This window comes from Chiloscyllium punctatum, chromosome 5 (assembly GCF_047496795.1).
Source record: "Chiloscyllium punctatum isolate Juve2018m chromosome 5, sChiPun1.3, whole genome shotgun sequence".
Taxonomy (NCBI): Eukaryota; Metazoa; Chordata; class Chondrichthyes; order Orectolobiformes; family Hemiscylliidae; genus Chiloscyllium; species Chiloscyllium punctatum.
Window position 1 is genome coordinate 114,561,334 of NC_092743.1, and position 13,861 is coordinate 114,575,194.

General features: G+C 36.8%; 1 protein-coding gene across 39 annotated transcripts in view; it reads left to right on the forward strand.

Annotated features, from left to right (window-relative positions):
* Window positions 1-6,423, forward strand: part of clasp2 (cytoplasmic linker associated protein 2) — a 320,216-nt gene extending 313,793 nt beyond the window's left edge. For all 39 annotated transcript variants that reach the window (XM_072571110.1, XM_072571117.1, XM_072571109.1 and 36 more), the window contains 2 exons: window positions 3,589-3,705; window positions 5,503-6,423. In XM_072571110.1, coding sequence (XP_072427211.1) covers window positions 3,589-3,705; window positions 5,503-5,589 — 204 coding nt within the window. In that variant the 3' untranslated portion in view covers window positions 5,590-6,423. The remainder of the gene's footprint in view (window positions 1-3,588; window positions 3,706-5,502) is intronic.
* The last annotated feature ends 7,438 nt before the right edge of the window (window positions 6,424-13,861 follow it).

Here is a 13,861-nt window from a genome sequence, read left to right on the forward strand (position 1 = left end):
TTTTTTGTTCATGAATGTTGTTGCTGGCTAAGCCAGAAGGTGTTGCCCACCTCTCATTATCCTGGAAAAGGTGGTGAACCTTTTCTTGAACCGCTGCATTCCTCAATACTATTAGGAAGGGAGTTGCAGAAATTTTGAAAGAACTCTGATATGGATCCAAATTGAAGTGTGGCCTGGATGAGAACTTGCAGTGATGGTGTTCCCATCTATGTGCTTCCCTTGTCCTTCTAAGTGGTAGAGATCATTCGTTTGGAAGGTGATGATAAAGCAGTACATTTTGTAGATGGTACGCACTGCGGCCATCATGTGAGTGGTGAAAAAAGTTAATGTTGAAGGTAGTGGATGAAGTGCCACTGAAACTGGTTGTTTTGCTCTGGGTGGTGTCACGTTTCTTAAATGTTGGAGCTGTACAAATCAAGCTCAGAATATTCTATTCACACACCTGACTGAAGAAACACAAGATGAATTGCTCATCACAGAAATGAGCTCAGTTTCTAATTAGTGTTAACCCCCAAGATGTTGCTGATGATGATGCCATTAAACACCAAAGAGCATTAGAATCATTCATGGAGATTATCATTGCTTGTGTAATGTGAATTACTTGCCACTTATCAGCCAATGCCGAACAAAGTGCCATCATGAGCAAGCATCACCACTTCTAATCTTATGATGGAGGGTAAGTCATAGGCTGAACCATCTTCAGCTGCTTCATAAAGGATACACCCTGTGGAATATATAGAGGCTTTTCTGGGACAGAGGTAGTGTGTATAATTCTAAGCCAGGAAATCCAGTTTCAAATCTCATCTGCTTCAGAGAGGTATGTAATAACATCTCTGAACAGGTTAATTAGAAAATGTCTACCCTGAGGAACACTTAGAATGATGTCCCGAGACCAAGGTGATTGACCTCTGACAACCATAATCACCCTCCTTTGACTTAGGTGTGACACCAGTCAGCAGAGGGTTTGTCATTGACCCCAGATTGAAATTGCCTTGCTTTTCCTGGAACTACAGAGAATATTAAAACCAATAACTATTTACAAGTCCTTTCTCTTAAAGCCTATCTTCTACCTCCCACTCTACAATACTAGTCCCTGATTTTTTTTTTAAGAATCCCGATTTAAGATTTACAAAACAAAAATAACATTTCGCAATGGTCAGCTTTAACGATTCTCCTTTGTAGATTTTCCTCTGTAGATTGTCTCCAGGTCAGCCTCTGTCCTGCACAGACAGGTACCTTTTAACAAGGCTCTTCAGCTAGCAGTCTACATTTGTTGGTCTTTGGCAGTTCTCCCCATCTGTTCAAAATGTCTGGTTTTATACCCCAAAACATCAGATCATTTCATTGATCTTAATATGACCAAAATACTAAATTCAGGTTGTTGGGTTTTGGTGTCTTGGGACATAATTTAAACTGGCCAAATTCGAATTTGTTTTTGTTTCATGGTAACCCAGATGCTGCTTTTTTTTTGACTAAATGTTACATTGTTGCCTTGTTCGGGACTCTGTGCTCTGTCAGTCCTTGCTAGCTTTTCAACTCTCTCAAACGTACAGTACACCTCTACACCTTCATAACACTCTTACCTGCACTATTATGGACACATGAAGCAGTGACAGAGAGAATGGTGGGGAATAGGTTACATATATTTTTCCCCATTTGTTGGTTCCAACTACCACAGCTATGTCTTTTAGGACTCAACCCGCTCGATCAGTATTGGTGCTTCTGGGCCATTTTGTCATGTCCATCAGTGCTTCCTCTAAATGGTGTTCAACATGATGGTGATACATGTACAGCCTCCTTCTGATTGCCCATATTAGGACCATATTTCAAAATGTGAAATTATACATTTTGGAAAGCACAAGAGAAAACAAAATCATACAATTTCAAAGCAGCTTCAGGATCAGAGATGTTAGCAGCTCAGGACAAGTTAAGTTTTTGAAAGAAGGAGCCCTGAGCTTTATAAATCGAGGCACAGAGTACAAAGTAAAGGAAGTTATGTTGAAATAAAGCCCCACCTGGGGTACTATGACCCCAGTGTGACCAACACTGCACACAGGAAATTTACTAGAGTAGCATCCGGAATGAGAAATTGCAATTCTAAAAAATAAGATCAGAGAAGCTGGTGTTATTGTGCTGAGAACAGAAAAAGTCTGGAGGAGATCTTCTCAAACCTTTCATGATTTTCATTACTTCTTTTAAAAGAGTATTTGAGGAGAAACTTTTTACAATGTCAAAAGTGCCTGTTACCAGAAAACACTGAAACAAGCTAATTGACAGCAGAACCAGAAGAAAACCATTTCCTAGTCTGTGATTTCTAATCTGGAAAAAGTGATTAGTAACTTTCAAAAGGGAATTGGATATCAACTTAAAAGGAGAGAACAGTGTAATGGGACTAATTGGAGAGCTGTTTCAAATGGCCAGGACTGTCATAGGCTGAATAGCCTATTTTTGTGTTGTCTGTTTAAACAAAATGTCTCTAGCAGTTTGACCAAGCTTTCTGAGCTTAAACATGCTCTACTTTCTGTGCTGTTACAAAATAGGAAGACCAATGCCTACTACCTTTAATTGATAATTTACAAGAGGCTAAAGAGGATTTGCTGCATTTTTCTGACATCCTGAAAAATGAAAAGTATTGGACCATACATGCTTTCAAACAATGCCCAAAGCAACACCTCTGAAAGCATCTACACTGTTGATTTTGCCAATAGTGTTAATAAATACTGTCTGTCTACTCAGATACTAATGACAGTTGAATCCATTCCTGCATCAGATTGGCATAAATGTACAAATTGCACTTACTGAAATTTTTTTTTGCTGTCAAAGATGACATGAAATAAAACCAAGCCTTGGTATCCTGGCTAATCTACAAATCAAAACGCCTTGAACTGGCATATATGCAGCTAGGCTCTGCTGTTCTTTTAACTGAGATTCCCACATGTTTTTCAAATGAACTTCCCTGCATAGGTTCATGTCTCATGTGGCCTACAGTCTTTCCAAGAAAGAGTTGAGGCTTTCAATTTTGACAGGAAGTGAAATCTGTGGTAACAGATCTCCTGAAGTGGTTAAATTGTCCAGTCAAGTTGCATTAACTTGTTTTTTATTCCCTTGAGTTTAGAAGGTTGGGACTTAATCTAATCAAGGAATTCAAAATGATACAGGACTTTGGGGGAAGATACAAGAAGTAGAGGTTATGAAGAGAGAAATTAAGATATTCTTTTATTGAATGGATAGTAGAGATCTGACATTCTGTCCCTTAAAAGTCTGTAGATTAGAAGCCTTCCTAAACTTGAGTCACGAGTTCTGAGGCAGCAATGGCCAACCTTTCTCTCCAAGGTCTTCTCTATCCCCACTATTCACTGAAGGCTCATGACAATTTTCAACCCTCAAATTGGGGTCACAGTCGACAAATGTTTAGAAAGCAGTGCTGTAGATGTTAGGCCAACTGAAAATTTCAAGACTTGAAAGATGTTTTATTTCTTGGGTGAAGGTATCAAGCAATATGTCACAAATCATTCTAAAAGGTTAATATACTTAATGACAGTAGGGTCGAAGAATAATTTGTTTCGTTCACCTATAATTTGTTTTCAGGGTTATGACAACACAGAGAGCAGTGTTCGGAAAGCAAGTGTATTTTGCCTTGTAGCCATCTATTCAGTTATTGGTGAAGATCTTAAACCCCACCTTGGTCAACTTACTGGTAGCAAGGTAAAATATTATTTTTATATATTTTATTGTAAAGCTTTAATTTGTTATTTTACTTAAATTGTAAAGTGTTTTCTGTACTCAGTGACATAGCTACATACAACATTAGCAATTCAAGCTAAGAAATCAACTGTTTATATAATTTTCTTTAAAATGTGTGGTAACCTTTCAGGCTAACAATTATGTTTCAATGGATGATATTGGCAAAAGAAAACTCAAGAAATTGAAAGCATGCATAAAGCAAATGTCACAACTTACATTTTTAAATGTTTTTTAGTTGTAAATTCAAATTTCTACATTTGTATGCAGTTTACCAAATGCTTGGATTCCAGCATCCCCATTTACAATGAAAACTGTACATACAGGTGTCATAATATATTTAGATTCCTATGTCCCATTTTAGGTACTGCAATCTGACACTTTTACATTGGTCGTTTCTATTACAAATGTGAATGAAGGAATTCATAATGTAATTATGTCAGTATTTCTTGGACCAATTACTTTTTGTATAGAGGTATAAGGTGATCTAAATAGTGGTTTTAGGGATTTCAAGGGGAATCTGGAATGCTGTACCTAAAGTTCTAGTAATGATAGAAGCCCCAAAGTTAAAAAAGTACTTGGACATGTATTTGAAGTTCCATCAAGGCAAGAGATGAAACTCTAGCAACTGAATGGCTCCCCTTTGGTTGCATACATGATGAACCAAAAGGCCTCCTGCCATGCCTGTAAATTTACCAAAGCGGTCTAAATTACATGACTGAATGGATAAATACTTTAAGAACTCCATTGGAGGTAAGCCAAAAGCATTATACCTGTATTCTTTTAGGAAACCCAGTCAGACAGTGCCATGATTCTAATGCTGAATGAACACTTTATTAAATTGAATTCAACAAACTTGGTAATTTGTAGGTTAGTATCTGAGAAGAACATAAGTTTTTGGTCAGAGAAAGGAATCTTGCAGACCTGTGCAGTCTGGCATATGTGTTACAGGCAAAGAAAGGGAATATTTTTCTACTAACACTGAGGAAAAATAATAAAACGTGACATCCAACATGTACTCACAAATATAGATCTGAATTTTAAAAAGGGAGAAGGTCTACAATACAAACACAGTAAATACTGGAGAAATCCAGGAGGTCTGGCAGCATCTGGAGAAAGAATTAATGTTTTGCATCTGATAGTTTGAGTCCAATTTGACTCCTTCAAAATGCCTTTGAAGAAAATTTGTACAGTTGATTGATCATTATGATCATTTTGTACTTTAAATCCACTTAATAATCTCCAGATGTTCTACATGGTAGTTCACAACCCACATTGGTTGTCAGTTATGTAGATTAGAATGCCATGTTTGTTAGAAAGTAAAATAATGTTAACAATATAATATGTATACTTAATTTTATATCACAAACAAGGTCATCACAAATATTTGAGTGTTATATGAAATGTTTAATTGTAACATTTGTGGCCTTTGTGAGATAAGTTGAATGCTTATCATCTTAACAGCCTCAATCTATGTGAATTCCATTTATTTTCTTAATTTGTGACATTTGGAATAGTTACATAATGTGAAATGTTTATAATCTTATACAAATACTTAAGCAATATTCATATCTCCATATTACTGTTTATTATATTACTAGAACCTATTCATCAGATTTTATTTGTAGTTATGATTTATTGCCCTCATGATTTTTCCACTGAGACCATGATCTTTGCTGTTGGACAGTATGTAGTATTTGCAGTCCTGTTTAAATTACATATATCAAAAAAGTAACATTGTAAATTTGTTTTGTGTTTCAGATGAAATTGTTAAACTTGTACATTAAACGTGCACAAACTGGCTCCAGCACAAGTGGCTCAGCATCAGATCTCACTGGTCAAAGCTAGAAATAGCAGCTTTTTAAAATGAGTCTAATGGGGACAGAACAATCAGTTTTTCAAGACTCTTCTTTGGAACTTGATACATCACAGCTGTATACAACAAATGACTTTCCTCAGCCTGCATGTGACTGTTGCACCAGAATTTATTCCAGATCAGAGGAAACAGTATTAGTCAATTCAGATAAAACTCAAATCAATTCTTCTCATTCAGACTCCTGTGTTTCTTCTAATTAATGTTTACCAGTGTTACAGTTATATAAATAAAATGCTAATTATGATTAAAAAGGAATGCTTTCAGCTTCAGAAAAGTGTTTTTGCTACTATCCAGCAGCATTACAGTTTCCTTTTACTTCATAATTTACTTCTGGTTAGATATCAAAAATGATTGGTAAAGGATATGCCTCCAGTAAGTCAGACCAGAACCAGATTGAAGCAGTAGCTAACTGCCTTGTTTTGGGTGCATGCTGTCATAACAAAACTTTAGGGATTGTAACTTAATGTTTGTGCAAGAGCTGGGGCTAGAATTGTCTGGTTTTGCCAGTGTCACTTGTCTATTCACTGATTCATTCTGTTGTTCGCTCAGTAAAAGTAATGCAAGCTAAACAGAAGAAAGCTAGAAGAACTGAGCATTCCTGAGCAGCAGCGCGTCATCTGTCCTATTTCTCAGTAGTAGATTTGTGGATAGGTACAAGTTGCGTGGGATTTGTACCTTTACAAAATGGACACGTGTCATCATCCCTTCTTCAAGCAGGGTGCATCGGAGTGGAGTGCTCTACACAAGCACACTCAGTATGTAACTTGTTTATATTTAGTATGTGTTTCTAAGTTTCTAGTTTAATGAACAGGTAAAAAAGCCTATGTGGCAAGTTTTGCCTCAGCAGTAACTTTAAGTAGACAACAATTGTGATGATGCTACTGACCTCCTTGTCTGTGATGGCTTTGTTTAAATATTCCAGGAAGCTTAACATCAATTGCTAATATGTGTGCGCAGTAAATGAAGGTCATAAAATATTGACAGTGCCCATTTGGGAAAACGATGAAAGTGGATCACTGTGGAGATGTCAGCACCTTACATTAGTGTTCTCTCTACCTCTTATTGCGGATTGATATTCTTTCATCCTATTAATGTAACTTTCACTTAAAAAAAAGTCTACTACTTTTACCTGGTTGAATAATGACTAACATTCAATGACATGTCCTAAGTCAATACTGGAAATAGTTTTGTTGCCAGTTGTTCTGTGATGGTGATGCTCGTGGAGCTGGATTTGTAAAGTCCAAAACTAAAAGTGAATGCATCTGGTAAAATGAATCTCACTGGGAAAGCAAAACATGATCAGACTGTTGTTTTGCTGCTGTTAGGGAGTTGCCCTTTTTTTTTGTTTAATGAAAATTTGTAGAAATGTATTTAAAGATTTTAAGCAAATCGGTTACTGGCTTTTTTAGCACCTACATCAAGGATATAGTGTTACGTGAATAGTAATTTGGTTTACACTGTATTATTTGATGTATTTATAGTTATGTGCTTACAAATGTGCATACACTGGCAATAAACTGTATATAAAATTATTATCTTGCTTTTGAGTCACAAAAGTTGATTCTTTTGCTATAATCTTTGTGAAGTTTTGCAAAAGATTACAACAGGGGTTTGACAGATAAACCCTATGAAGCATGTATGAAGGATAATACCACTAAATATATAATTGTTCTGATGAAATTATGGGGGAAAAATTGGTAATTTGGGCATATGAATTTCCTATCAATAGTCAATACTTCTATGGGATGTGCTTTTAATGACTTCATTTGTTTATTTTAGTCCAAGTCTGAATCATTTATGTTGTAAATTAAATGTACAGAACTTGAATATTGCTGAAAATAGAGATGTTGTCAAAGCTGTTTTGTCTTGTATTCATCAGGGCAAAACACAAGAATACCAAATTTTAAATGGTCACAACAGTTTATGCGACTGGATAAAAAATAGCATTAAATCGTTGGCAAGTCAATTTGGATTACTTGCTAAATAGCAACATTCCAGCCACTGGGGAACTATAAGCACCACATACCTTAGAATAATTTTTCAAAATGCAAAGCTTATTTATATTTGATTTTCAGAAAATCAGCCCCAGCATATGAATGGTCACTCTTGGCAAGCATAAATGAGCCACCTATAACTAATTATCCTAAATTGATTGTTAGTGTAACTGTTAGAACATGCAGGATTGTCAGCAGTGCAGCCCAATTGTGGAATTGCATCCAACAGTAGGCATTTGTTTTGTGTTTTGTAACTTTGGCCTAGTTGTGTACAGTTGCGTATTAAAACCAAATGAATGTATTGTTTGATTTAATCAGCCAGCCTAACTGGCATTACACTGGCACTGAAATTCATGCACAGTATGGGTTCAAGTTTGTGTAAACAGAGTATCTTTTTGAACTGCCAACAGCATCCTGGAAATTATCACTTGCATCATCACTGCATAGCAGGAGTATGAAAACATCTTGCTTAACCTGTTCGACCTACCATTCAATTAATTGAATCAAACATCATTCCTTAAACTATCCATGTTGAGTACAGACTGTTCACCTTTGCAAACCCGAAATAAAATGTCTACAATTAGATCTGATTCCATGATTGAGCAACACTTATTGAATAATCCTGAGTTCCCTTAGGCGACACTAACAATAAATTAAAATAATTAGTCAAGCTTGTAAGTGCCTTATTGCACTTGATTGAAGTGACATCTGTTCATAAAAAGAGATGGATTCTCTGCAAGGACTGTGTTCAAACCTTTTTTTGAATGACATAGAAGCATGGCAGCCTCTAGTTCCCCGTTTCCTCCTTAATGGCAACACCTTGAACAATCAGAATCAACTGGCCAACCATATAATACCCATGTTCAATTATTCAACTGACCTACAGCTAAATGCCATGATTCTACTGCAGGACAGAGTGAAGATGCAATCCTGAGGTTAACTTCACCTAGTTTGGGAATTGGCCCTCATGCTAACAGTGTTATTCTAAACTACACACCAGCCTGCTGCTCCTCCTCCCTTTAATATCGAATTCCAGCATTTTCCCAATGACATTTGTTAGGCTGGCTGGTCTATTATTTACAACTTTGTCTCCTTCCTTGAAAGAGGGCAAACTTAAAGTTGCAATTCAGATTAGATATTTCTGCCACAAATCATGGATGCCATGAAGCATAGTTAAAGAAAAGTAGACTAAAGCGATGAAGAAAGAAACTTGTATAATCCAGGAGTGGAGAGTCAGAAAATCACAAATGCCGTTATTTAAGCATTAGCTAGTGTAAAGAAGTGAACAATTCTGGTTTAATAAAACTTTTTTTCACAGACAACAATGAAGAGCAGGAAATCCTTTCAAAAAAAAAACTACAAAAGGTAGAAAACTCCCATTAAAGCTGCAAAGAGAAAGAGAACTCTCCAGAACAGCAGCAATATACAGGAGAATCATCCCTACTTCAAAAATAAAAATCTCTAAAGAACATAAAATACTAATCACATCAGGAAGTCATAACATTAGAAATAGTATTGCCAGGAAGGTTTAATTTCAGAGGAAACTCCATGGAGAACAAATTTGACATCATGGAGAAAACCATTCTTGAGGTATAAAACAGCTGTTAAACTGGATACACAGAAGCCGAACAATGAAATGTATTTCTTTACAGAATTCACGATATCTGGCAAATGATGGTATCAATTATTAGTATCAGTTCTGAAGGAGATAACTGGACTCAATGCATTAACTGTTTTCTCCCACAAATGCTGCCAAGACCTGTTGAGTTTATATTTGTTTCAGATCACGAGCATCTGCAGTTCTTTATTTCAGCAGCAAGACATACTGAAAACTGTTGACAATTATTTCAACAGCAGAACTAATAAAGTTATTGAAAGAATATGATTAAATAGGAGAATATTTTAGCCAGAAGATGCCATTGATGACTTCTTTAATGATTTGTACAAACTAGTGGAGAGATATGACCATGGTGGTAAAGACAGAATTCAAAAGAGATCATTCCACATGCCCACTTTCCTGCCCTTTCCCCATAACCCTTGATTCACTATTGATCAAGAATCTACCTCAGCCTCAAATATATATAAGCACACTGCCCCCACAGTGCTTTGTGGCAAGGAGTTCCAAAGACCCTCAACACCTCTGAGGGAAGAAATTCCTCCTCTTCTCCCATTTTTAAATTGGCACCCTGTGATTCTAAGACTGTGTCCTTGAGTACTAGACTCTCGTATGAAAGGAAATAGCCTCTCAGCATTTACCTTGCAACGCCACTTCACGTTTCTAAATTCCAATGAGTAGAATCCCAACTCCTTTAGTCTTTGCTCATTAGACAATCCCTCTATACCAGGTGTCATGTGGGTGAATCTTCTCTGAACTGCCTCCATGAAATAATATCTTTAGATTCCAAAGACTGCTCCTCCATGGCCTTATGTAGTAGAGAATTCCAAATGTTCAGAACCCTCAAAGAATTTCTCACCTCAGATCGAAGTGGTAATCCTTATTTTTTAATTATTCCTCCTGGTTTGAGACTCCCCAAACATCTTACCTGCGTGTCCCTTTAAATATTTTATCGGTTTCAATGAGATCACCTCTCTTCATAGGATATTCCAGCCATCCCATGAAAAGTCTGGTGAATTTTTGTTGAACTCCCTCTCTGATATTAATATCTTGAGATAAGGAAACCAAAACTGCACAGAGCATACCAATTGCAGTTTAACCAAGTTCCAAAAGATTGAAGCAAGACTTCACTACAGTACTCAAATCCACTTGCAAAAAAGCTATATGTTATTAGCCTTCCAATTAGTTTGCTGCACTTGCATATTATTCTTTAATGACTTATTAACAATGACACTTAGATTCCTTTGTATATCTACACTTTTCAATCTCTTACCATTTAAAAAATACTTTGCACCTCTTTCACCTACCAAAGTGTCAGTTTTTTTTCACATTATATTCCAACTGCCTTTCTCTTAACCTATTCACCTCTGATGTTTATCAGTCTGGTCCCAGCTCTACACGTGACCTCACCTGAAGATCCCTTCAGTTGGGTAAGATTCTCCTCGGAAATTTCTGAACTCCCATGCCCCAACTTGCGAGTTACTATCGTCTAGAAGGAAGCCAATCAGCCCATCAGTTTGATCCCTATTTGGTCTCACTCACATTCGGTTGTTTTGGTTATGCAGTCCCAGCGCTCAATTGGCTTTATTGAGTACTGCTTTATATTAGTAGAATCATTATTAAAAATTACTAAGACTGCAAAAAGGGTGAAGTTAGTCTTGAGCAATAGAGCAAAATGCTTGATAGTGAATTGAAAGCCTATTATATCCACAGATCAATAAAAAGGAAATTGAATAGGTAATAATAATGAGCTGTGATAATATGTGCCCATTTTCTGCCACCAATTAAGATCAGTTTCACCACATTAGATCTCCTTCAATTTCAAAAGTTGGGTATTTCAACTTTGCTGTTGGTCATGTTTGTTGCTTAGTTTCCGATCCAATGTACTTTGCGCATGACTGCATTAAATTCCATGTCATTTTTCAATTCATATACTAATTTTGTCTAACTAATTTTAAATTGGAGTTGTTTTCCCCTATTCCATTCTCCTTCCAAGTTTGGTATAATCAACAAATATAACCACTTTGCAAAGATTTCTCTCTCTCTCTCTCTCTCTGCCTACCTGATTTATTTAAAGACACAGGCCCTTAATATTTTTTCCAAACCAGTAGTTCTATGGAATGACATTTAGAGGCCTGTGTGGGACTTGAAGGTTACTAACAAACAGTTTACAGTGAAAACCAAAAGAACTGTGGATGCTGTAAATCAGAAACAAAAACATATTGCTGAAAAAGCTCAGCAGATCTGACAGCATTTTTGAAGAGAAATCGGCGTTAACGTTTCCAGTCTAGTCACCTTTCCGCGAAACTGTTCTGAGGAAGGTCACCAGACCCAAAAGCTTACAATGAACAATGTTTTACATTGAATGTAAGTACAAATCTTTTCTGCAACTGAAAATGTGGTCATATTGCGACTGTGCAAGACATTGGTTCGGCCACTTTTGGAAAGTTGTGTGCAATTCTGGTCTCTTTCCTATAAGAAGGATATTGTGAAACTTGAAAGGGTTCAGAAAAGAATTACAAGGATGTCACCAGGGTTGGAGGACTTTAGCTACAGGGAGAGGTTGAATAGGCTGGGGCTGTTTTCCCTGGAGCATTGAAGGCTGAGGGGTGATTTTATAAAGTTTATAAAATCATGAGGGGTATAGATAGGGTAAATAGACAAGGTCTTTTCCTGGGGGTGAGGGAGTCCAGAACTAGAGGGCATAGATTGAGGATGAGAGGGGAAAGATTTAAAAGGAACCTAAGAAGCAATGTTTTCATGCAGAGGGTGGTGCATGGGATGAGCTGCTGGAGGAAGTGGTGGAGGCTGGTATAATTTAGAATATTTAAAAGGCAGCTGGATGGATACGTGAATAGGAAGGGTTTAGAGGGTTATTGGCTAAGTGCTCGCGAATAGGCCCAGATTATGTTAGGATATCTGGTCAGCATGGAAGAGTTGGATCAAAGGGTCTTTTTCTGTGCTGTACGTCTCTATGACTCCATGATTGTCTTAATACCGAGTTTTTAATGCTCCCCACTCCCACCTGATTTAAATCCTCTTATGAATACTCATTGCTGTTTATCCTTCAGTTTCTTTTAAAGTCATTCCTCAGGGTTTACTTAAAGTCAAAATGTGAAGATTTAGTGTAACTGATTTTTGATTTATTCATTCATTAATGTGATGTAATATTGCTGAATAGCTCGGTATTTATTGTCCATCCCTAATTGTCTTTACAATAAATGGATACTTTGTCAAATGCTTCTCAGAAACTGCACAGTAAGGAGATCTTTATAATTCCATTTGGGGTGTTACTTCCACAAATATGTTGAGGAGGTCAATCATAGAAAAATAAGACCAAGATTTGACCATTCAGCATATCAAGCCTCATCCACCATTCAATATGATAATGGTTGGTCCTCTCTAAAGAACATAGAACAGTACAGCAAAAGAAGGGGTTCTTAGGCCCACAATGTTGTCCCGAACATGACGCCAAGTGAAACTAATCCCTTCTGCCAGCCCTTGATCTATATCCCTCATTTCTTGCGTAATCATGTGATTATCTAAAAGTCCATTATCATATCTGCTTCTACCACTACCCCTGATGGTGCATTCCAGATTCCTATCATATATTCTGTGCAAAAATCTTGCCCTTCACATATTCTTTGAACTTGCCCCCTCTCACTTTAAGTGCATGCCCCTTTGTATTACATGTTTCAACTCTGGAAAAAGGATTCTGACTGCCAACCCTATCTATGCATTTCATAATTTTATTAAGTTCTATCAAGTATTTCCTTAGCTTCCACTGCCGAAAAGAAAACGAGTTTTTCCAGCCTCTCTTTATAGGTCATACCCTCTAATCTGGGCAGCATCCTGGTAAACTTCGTCTGCACCCCTTCCAAAGCCTTCACATCCTTCTAATGTGGCGACTAAAATTGAACACAATACTTTTTAAGTGTAATCTAACCAAAATCTTATAAAGCTGCAACATGACAGCCTGACTCTTGTACTCAATTCCCTGATCAATAAAGGTAAGCACACCATACCATCCTCTAGATAAAGAAAAAGGCAATATTAATTATTTTCCAGATGTCAATTTTAGCCAATTCAACTCTTCAATAGCTTTTGGTTAATTCTCTGAAAGGCATGGGAACCAGGTATCAGTGGATTTTTTTATTACATTTCAAATGATTACAGATATTGCTGAAACATGAGAATTTTGGTGTAGACAGAGAATTTTTTTCTACTGATAGGAAAGTCTATAACCAGAGGAAACATTGACATTAAGGGAGAAATTAGAAGTTTTTTTAATCATCAATTAATTGCTATGATCTGAAGTACATTGCCATTGGTAGCATTGCCAGTGGAAGGAAATCCAAATCAAAATTTCAGAAGGGATTTGGATTAATACGAAAATAAATACAAAATACTGTAGCTGATAGAGATATGGAATGAAAACACTCAGCATATTTGAGAGCATTTGTGGAGCGAGAAACAGATTTAACATTTGGTGACTCTTAACTGGGCTGGATTAACAATTATTGCCTGTCTCCAGTTGCACTTAGAAGGTGGCGGTGTGCTGCTTTGTTGAATTGCTGCAGTCCAGGTGCTATACGTAGACCCACAATGCTGTTTGGAGAGAATTCCAGGATTGAT